Below are 9287 nucleotides of genomic sequence, written 5' to 3' on the forward strand. Positions count from 1 at the left end.
TCTCCTGGTTGTGCTTGGTCGAGGTTGAGGATCTGGTTCCTCCACCTGTAAGTAAAGACAACATGTCTGCATTATGAACTTTATAAATGTGACTATTGTAATAAAAGAACATGACACATTATAAGCAGCTGTGGTGCACATTAGATCATTCTGTGAAAAAACTTATAAAACGTGAAAAGTGCTGGTTGAGAGTAAAGGTGATGATGTCATTTTAATTACAATTATTATCTGGAGTGTAATGTTTATGAATAAACTTTGATCTTCCTCTCCTTTGGACACATTTATTTGCCCAGTGTAATGTGTACTTGGTGGACCATACAGTGTCTGCAGAAACAAGCAAACATAGTTGTTACCCATGGCAACAAGGCAATGGGACTGGCACAGCCAGGCCAAGCTAACCAAGCCAAGCTAACCAAGCCAAGCTAACCAGGCCAAGCTAACCAGGCAAAGCTAGCCAAGCCAAGCTAACCAAGCCAAGCTAACAAGCCAAGTTAACCAAGCCAAGCTAACCAAGCCAAGTTAACCAAGCCAAGCTAACCAAGCCAAGCTAAACAAGCCAAGCTAACCAGGCCAAGTTAACCAAGCCAAGCTAACAAGCCAAGCTAGCCAAGCCAAGCTAACAAGCCAAGTTAACCAAGCCAAGCTAACCAAGCCAAGCTAACCAGGCCAAGCTAACAAGCCAAGCTAACCAAGCCAAGCTAACAAGCCAAGTTAACCAAGCCAAGCTAACCAAGCCAAGTTAACCAAGCCAAGCTAACCAAGCCAAGTTAACCCTGCCAAGCTAACCAAGCCAAGCTAACAAGCCAAGCTAACCAAGCCAAGCTAACCAGGCCAAGTTAACCAAGCCAAGCTAACAAGCCAAGCTAGCCAAGCCAAGCTAACAAGCCAAGTTAACCAAGCCAAGCTAACCAAGCCAAGCTAACCAGGCCAAGCTAACCAGGCAAAGCTAGCCAAGCCAAGCTAACCAAGCCAAGCTAACAAGCCAAGTTAACCAAGCCAAGCTAACCAAGCCAAGCTAACAAGCCAAGTTAACCAAGCCAAGCTAACCAAGCCAAGCTAACCAGGCCAAGCTAACCAGGCAAAGCTAGCCAAGCCAAGCTAACCAAGCCAAGCTAACAAGCCAAGTTAACCAAGCCAAGCTAACCAAGCCAAGTTAACCAAGCCAAGCTAACCAAGCCAAGCTAACAAGCCATGCTAACCAAGCCAAGCTAACCAGGCCAAGTTAACCAAGCCAAGCTAACCAGGCCAAGTTAACCAAGTCAAGCTAGCCAAGCCAAGCTAGCCAGGTCAGACAGTCTGACATCTGAATTCCACAATACTGGTGTTGTTAAGAGTAAACAGCCAAACTAAGCTAAGCTAGCGCGTAGGTTTACTGTTGGAGGGTTTTAGGATGTTCAGTTGTTCATCGTGTCCTGACTGAATGTGATACAAGCAGATATGTGTAAAATACTGTTAAAATTCATTTTCAACTATTTAATAATTAGATATTTAGATAATATCTACTGAACATATCAAATATCTAGAGCAGCCAAACACTGCATCTGGATGATAAGTGTTGAGAAAAAGTACAGATGTTGGTTTATAACTGTCAGGTTTTATCGTGTTTGATGCGAGCGGCCTGCTTTCAGAAAAGGACAACAATAATAAATCTCAACATGAGTCAGCAGGTCCTCGTCTCCGCCTGACACAGACCGACTGTCTGGTAACATTCAAAGACAAGGATACAAGCTTGTGATTAAATGTTGAGTAATGTGGTGGTTATAGTTAATGAGCTTCAGTCACTGATGGAGTCGTCTGTTAACGGACAGTAAATGAGCGACAGACTGAGAGAAAGATGGAGGGATGACCAGAACTTCCAGTCAGCAGAAACAAACTGGGTGTTTTCAGCTGGTTGGATGACAGTTGAGGAGTTTTGGTGACATCTTGGTCAGTTAAACAGATTCAAACCAGCAACAGTCAGCTGGATATTTTCCTCTTGATGAACAAACTCACGCAGACACACACACTTCCTGTTTCTGCGTCTTTGCTGCTGAAGTTAATAAAATCTGTAATAATGGAGCCGTGGAGACGTGTTGTTGTACATCCATTAACGCTGCAGGACCAACAAACATCATATTACAGTATTTATTATTCATGTCAACAACACAAATTAAAGACGTTTCAGTTTTCTTTCAGTCATAATGCAATAATTTCATGTTCATAAATGATTATTTAAAGAGTTTTGGTACAAAAATCAAACTCCATTTTTGATTGTATTCATGGTCTTAATGTATTTACATCCAGCAATTATTACTGAGTTCTCTGGATTCAGATTCCTTTTATCAAAATAGTTTGATTTGAATCAATTAATCGACTAATTGATGAAGCTCTGGTATCAAACCGCTGCATTTTCAAATGGAAAATAATAAAAACACAAATTTTGAAACACAGAAAATGTTAAAAAAAAAAAAAAAAAAGCGGATGGAAACACATTAATTCAAATTTTCTTTAGCAGATTTTATGGAAAGTTGCTTCACATTTGGATGGAAACTCAGATTATTACGACAAAAATATTAATTGGCAACTATTTTGATAACAGAATAATAAACAAACATTTGCTGGTTGCAGCTTCTCAGATGTGATGATAAACTGAATGTTTTGGGCTTTTTGACTGTTGGTCGGATAAAACAAGATAACTGAAGATGTTGTCACTTACAATTATATTCTGACCTTTTATGGACAAAATCAATCAATCAAAAAATATTCAGCAGATTGATCCATAATGAAAATAATCATTAATTGCAGCCTACTGTCAAGTATCAGGACTCACTAAACATGTAAAAACACAATATACAAACAACATTTAAACATGTTCAACTCAAACTAGCAAATTATTACGACTTTAACAGTAAAACATCAGCAACAGACCTGTTAAACAGATGAAGTATTAATACAAGTATCACTACAGTAAACATGAAACAATTAACTGAATTAATGACGTTTTAGCCTCTTAAACCTTTTTAACATTATGAATTTTTACAGTTTTTAAACAGAATATTTTTAAAACAGACTGTAAGTATATTTTAACTCGTCACACATTCAAAGACTGAAAACGCATCCAGTAGCGACTAATAAACGTTACCGGTTTGATTTCTACCTGGACGCGTTCGGTTCGACGTCGCACTTCAGCAGGAATCATGATTTGGATAAATTAGTAATAAGCAGAAGGAAGCAGGTTGTTCAGAGCAGATCTGTTTATCTCAGCAGGTGTTTTGTCATGAAACGTGTTGGAGGTGACTGCTGCAGCGTCTGGCACTGGAACCAGGACTTTCTGCCAGGCAGCTCAGCTCATTTAAAAAAACTCAGTATGTTTGATTTTGTGGTTTGTGAGTCCAGCAGCAGCAGCAGCAGCAGCAGCAGCAGCAGCAGCAGCCATGCTTAACCAGAGCTGCGCTGCTGTCAGAGCTGATAATATAAATATTCACCTTTAAATATGATCAAAAATGCTTATATAGCAAATATCAATTACTACCACTCATCTGGTCATCATGTCTAGATTTATAATATTAATCAGCTGTTTTATTTTTCCCTACAGACTGAATCACAGCAGGATTCATGTCAGTGTGTCTGATATATATAATGATATATTTAATGATATATATAATGATATATTTAATGATATATATAATGATATATTTAATGATATGTATAATGATATATATAATGATATATATAATGATATTTATAATGATATATATAATGATATATTTAATGATATTTATAATGATATTTATAATGATATTTATGATATATTTAATGATATGTATAACGATATATATAATGATATATTTAATGATATTTATAATGATATTTATAATGATATTTATAATGATATATTTAATGATATGTATAACGATATATATAACGATATATATAATGATATATATAATGATATTTATAATGATATATATAATGATATATTTAATGATATTTATAATGATATTTATAATGATATTTATGATATATTTAATGATATGTATAACGATATATATAATGATATATTTAATGATATTTATAATGATATTTATAATGATATATTTAATGATATGTATAACAATATATATAACGATATATATAATGATATATATAATGATATTTATAATGATATATATAATGATATATTTAATGATATTTATAATGATATTTATAATGATATTTATGATATATTTAATGATATGTATAACGATATATATAATGATATATTTAATGATATTTATAATGATATTTATAATGATATTTATAATGATATATTTAATGATATGTATAACGATATATATAACGATATATATAATGATATATATAATGATATTTATAATGATATATATAATGATATATTTAATGATATTTATAATGATATTTATAATGATATTTATAATGATATATTTAATGATATGTATAATGAGGGAGAGGTTGAATGAAATATAAACAGCAGCAGTATTAACAGTCACAGTTCAAGTCGTCTTCAATAAAACAGTAACAGCTGAACTCGTCCTGGCGTGTAAACTCCGTGTTATTTATAGGTTATTATGGGCTGGATGGTCCACCATCTGAGCGCCGCCTGTTGGTGGTCGCCATGACGATGTGCAACATGCTGCCGGTAAATAAAACAGGTAAATTAAACCAGTTAAAAACTGCAGACGTGTTGTAATGTCAATGTGTGTGTGTGTGTGTGTTTCAGGTATTCCTACGTTGTGGGGACTCCTCCCTTATGGGGACAAAAAGCAAAAGTCTCGTAAATCATTAACTTTAGGGTGAAAACTTGGTTTAAAGTCAAGGTTAGTTAAGGGTTATATTAAGGTTAGTTTAGGGTTATATTAAGGTTAGTTTAGGGTTATGTCAAGGTTAGGATAAGTCTCCAGGAAATGAATGTAAGTCAATATAACGTCCTGTGAAGTGATGGAGACACGACTCTGTGTGTGTGTGTGTGTGTGTGTGTGTGTGTGTGTGTGTGCAGCATGTGTGTGTGTTTGACCGGCAAAACATCAGATATTTGAGACTGTTGGTCACCGGTCATGACTGATCAGCAGAGAACCGGCTGTTTTTGATTGATGGCTGATCAATCAGTGCATCTCTAATTTATAATGAAAGATCAAACAGAAGGATTTATAAAGAATGACTCAAGACTAAAGATTCATAATGAAGTAATGCTGGGTGATATCTCAGATTAATTTGATCAATCAATCAATCAATTAGAAGTTTTGTTTTTGCACAATGTGTAAAATATTTAAATCATAAAATCTGAGGTGTTACGTATACGTTTACGAGGAAGCTTCCTGCAGCTGACCATGACATGTGCTGAATATTTGTGCTTTAAAGTTTGGAGAAACATCGGTTGGTTGTTTAGTTTCAGTGTTTTTGATCACCTGATAGGATGTCATGTGACGCCGCTGGAACACAAGTAATTCACAGGTGTGTGTTGCCGTAGCAACATTAAGAGGCTTCTTTCTAACAAATAAAAATACAGCAGAGAAAAATCTGAGAAAGTCTTCGCTGGTATCTGACAACGTTTCATGATTCATTTATGACAAATATTATTTCAGGTTCACTTCAGGTGTAGAAGGTTTTACATTTATATACCGAAGTGGACGAACACACACACACACACACACACACACACACACACACACACACACATACACATACACACACACACACACTCACACACACACACACACACAGATCACAGGAGCTCTCATGAATAACGGTGACTCATGTTGTGTTCCCACAGGGCAAGCAATTTAATCTGCTCTCACGGTGTGTGTGTATGTTACAGTGTGTGTGTGTGTGTGTGTTACAGTGTGTGTGTGTGTGTGTTACAGTGTGTGTGTGCGTGTGTGCGTGCGTGTGTGTGTGTGTGTGTGCTAGTTTGCAGGTCGGCTGCTGTTTAAGAGCAGCTCTCCAACACTGAGTCACTCTGCTGCAGGGATGTTAAACTACTGAAACTACAGTTGTAAGTGTGTGTGTGTGTGTGTGTGTGTGTGTGTGTGTATGTGTGTGTGTTAAAAGACGACATAATTGAAACCACAAAGTGGCTGCAGCAGCACTCTGACTTTTACCCTCTAAAAGCTTTTCCAGACAAAAAAAAAAAAGTCATGAATTTTGGTAACGACACAAAAACCTTTTTTCTTCCTTCTAACTTCTGAATTATTGATAAAAACATGAATTTTCCAGCTGCAGGATTTTATTTTCCTTCTCTCGTCTCCACACAAACACTCTGCTCCTTGTCTGGTTTCTGTGTAATATTTGTGATCTAAGAACCAAACTTTCTAGTGCTTTTTGTCTCTTAAAGTTACTAAATGATGTTTTATTTGTAGCAGCTAGCTAGCTAAGTAGCAATAAAGCTAACGCTAGTTAATGAATGAATGGCAGCCAGTAGCTAACGTTAGCTATCTGGATAACTGCTCCTTCCTACAACATATCACTGATAACGTCTGACGCTTTATCCATAAACACACAGATTTCTGCACCAGCGATGTGTAAACTGATATGAGCCACTTGGCATCGTTGCACATTTCCTTCATTCATGTGCTACCAAACGCAGACGTTCTCTAGCTGGGAGATAATAACGTTCAGATCAGTCCAGGTGAGTCTGCAGTGATGTTCAGGTTCTTACTGTCATTTGATCTGAAAACTCAACATTTTCTAATCAAATGTTTGATCAAACGTCAAAGTGTTTGACAGTAAACTTGAGACCAGCAGAATGATGTGATTAGATTCAGAATTTTCTCAAAAACATTTTGACTGTTTAAGTTTCAACAGATAAAAATGATCCAGTTTTGCACACGTGATGTCACTTCCTCTAGTTGTGAGAAGGTTTGTTGAAACCACATCAGCGTCAGTGAGTCACTTTCTGTTCCAGCTGGACAGTTCAGTCACGTCAAGCATCTGGCATGTTTTAAAGTCCACTTTACCACTACGACCACCACCTGAGGCTGTTGTTACGTCCCCCCATCAGTCGGCTCTCTGGGGGAAACAACACTCCACCGTTTACCTTTTAAAATACCCAAAACAAAAACATACAAACCAAGACGCTAAATAAACACTATAAACAATCACAACACAGAAACAACCAGAAGGACCAGAAGGACCTGAGGGACCAGCAGGACCAGAAGGACCAGAAGGACCAGAAGGACCAGAGGGACCAGAGGGACCAGTGGGACCAGAAGGACCAGCGGGACCAGCGGGACCAGAGGGACCAGTGGGACCAGCGGGATCAGAAGGACCAGAAGGACCAGCGGGACCAGAGGGACCAGAGGGACCAGTGGGACCAGTGGGATCAGAAGGACCAGCGGGACCAGAGGGACCAGTGGGACCAGTGGGACCAGAGGGACCAGAGGGACCAGTGGGACCAGAAGGACCAGTGGGACCAGCGGAGCAGTGGGACCAGCGGGATGAGAAGGACCAGAAGGACCAGGGGGACTAGAGGGACCAGAGGGACCAGAGGGACCAGAGGGACCAGTGGGACCAGTGGGACCAGAGGGACCAGCGGGACCAGAAGGACCAGAGGGACCAGAAGGACCAGAAGGACCAGGGGGACTAGAGGGACCAGAGGGACCAGAGGGACCAGAGGGACCAGTGGGACCAGTGGGACCAGAGGGACCAGCGGGACCAGAAGGACCAGCAGGACCAGAAGGACCAGCAGGACCAGCGGGACCAGCAGGACCAGAAGGACCAGCAGGACCAGCAGTCCACAAACAGGAAGCTTCTCTCTGCTTGTGGATCCTGGAGCATTGAACCACTTCCTCCCTGACCAGGTGCACCTGATTGATTGATGAGGTCTGGGCGGATCAGCATCTATAACAGGATGTTATTTTCATGGACAAACGTGTGTCTGAGATCTTCCTCTGTGTGTTTCCTGCTTCCTGTCTGAGCAGCAGCAGCTCGCTCTGATCGTCCTCCCACAACTTTTAAATCGTTTCTTTTTCATCTTAAACGCAGCCGAAGAGTCGAGTTTAAAGCAGCAGCAGAAACATCAAAGCTGAGACGCAGCTTCATACGTTCGACTGTCAGCGCAGGTTCAGCTTCACACACGCTAATAAAAAAACATCCCAATATTCTGTGTGAAGTGAGTTTATCAAAGACAGAAACAGTCAGCGAGCTCGTCTGCTCGTTACTCAGCTGACAGACTGAAAACATGTTTCTAAATGTTGCAGCTGACCGTAAATCTCAGATGTCAGACTGTCTTTGAACGCACCAGCTGCTGTTTACTACCACAGTATTAAAATCTCTTTTTCCCAAAATACTGCAACTTTTTTGTCATACATGTCGACTTTATTCTTGAAATATGAATTATTGTAATAATTAATGTTGTTGTAATAATCAGACTTTATTAATATTTCCAGAATAAAGTCTAATTATAATTAGACACAACTTTTTATCTTTAAATCTTTATATTATCCAATTTATCCAGAATGTCCTGAAACACGCTGAACACTTTCTGAAATGATAAATCTACGTAATGTTTAACGGAGACGCAGGAACGGAAGGTCGTACCAACATCTGCATGTTCACAGTAAATGACTTGTGATGTTTTTCCTTTGATGCAGCTGCTACAGATTCACATCGTAAAAACTGTAGAAAACTGTAAGTTTAAACATGTTTTATATCTCAGAAACAGACAGTTGTAGCAACCAGACCAGCATGTAGGAAAACCTCTGCTAGTTTATTAAAGTCTGTATCACTTAGTGTTCAGGAGTTATTAAATTAAGTTATTAACTTTAAATTAAAGTATATTGTTGAACTTGTTATGCAGACAGAGAACTGACTGAGGTTTGTTCAAATTAAATATTGAATCAAATGTATGTATTTGGTCTCGTAGGGCCAGAAACTAATAGAAAAGAAACAACAGATTTCTTTCAGTTTAAACACCAGAACATTTATTTGACCTTGTACATATATAACAATACAAATTATTATGAGCAAATACAAGATGTGTGTTTTTAGTTTTTTGTGAACTCTGAACTCATCTGAGCCGTGTCAAGCAGGGATGCACGATATTATCGGCACGTCATCGGTATCGACCGATAAAAACTCTAAATAAAATATCGGTATCTGCCATTTCTGCCAATTATAAGAAGATTTGTCGCCTTCTCCTCCGCCGCCTGACTGTGCTTCCCTCCGCGGACTGTCTCTCTCTTCTTCCCACCCGGTTGGATCTACATGGAGAGCCGAGGCTAACGTTAGCTAGGAGGCTAGCAGAGGCTAGCTGGCTGTGCTTCCCCCCAGCCATACTGCGGCTAACACTCTGC

At 38.7% G+C, this 9287-nt stretch overlaps 1 protein-coding gene across 1 annotated transcript; it reads left to right on the forward strand.

Moving 5' to 3' along the window:
- Positions 1–7297: 7297 nt before the first annotated feature.
- Positions 7298–9068, forward strand: LOC122970357 (collagen alpha-1(I) chain-like; the record flags this gene model as incomplete). The annotated part of the gene is given in 2 exon segments (XM_044336472.1): positions 7298–7424; positions 7427–9068. Coding segments are annotated over 2 exon segments (474 nt in total), but the record flags the coding sequence as incomplete, so codon positions are not given.
- Between the last annotated feature and the right edge of the window lie 219 nt (positions 9069–9287).

This window comes from Thunnus albacares, chromosome 19, assembly GCF_914725855.1.
Source record: "Thunnus albacares chromosome 19, fThuAlb1.1, whole genome shotgun sequence".
NCBI classification, from domain to species: Eukaryota; Metazoa; Chordata; class Actinopteri; order Scombriformes; family Scombridae; genus Thunnus; species Thunnus albacares.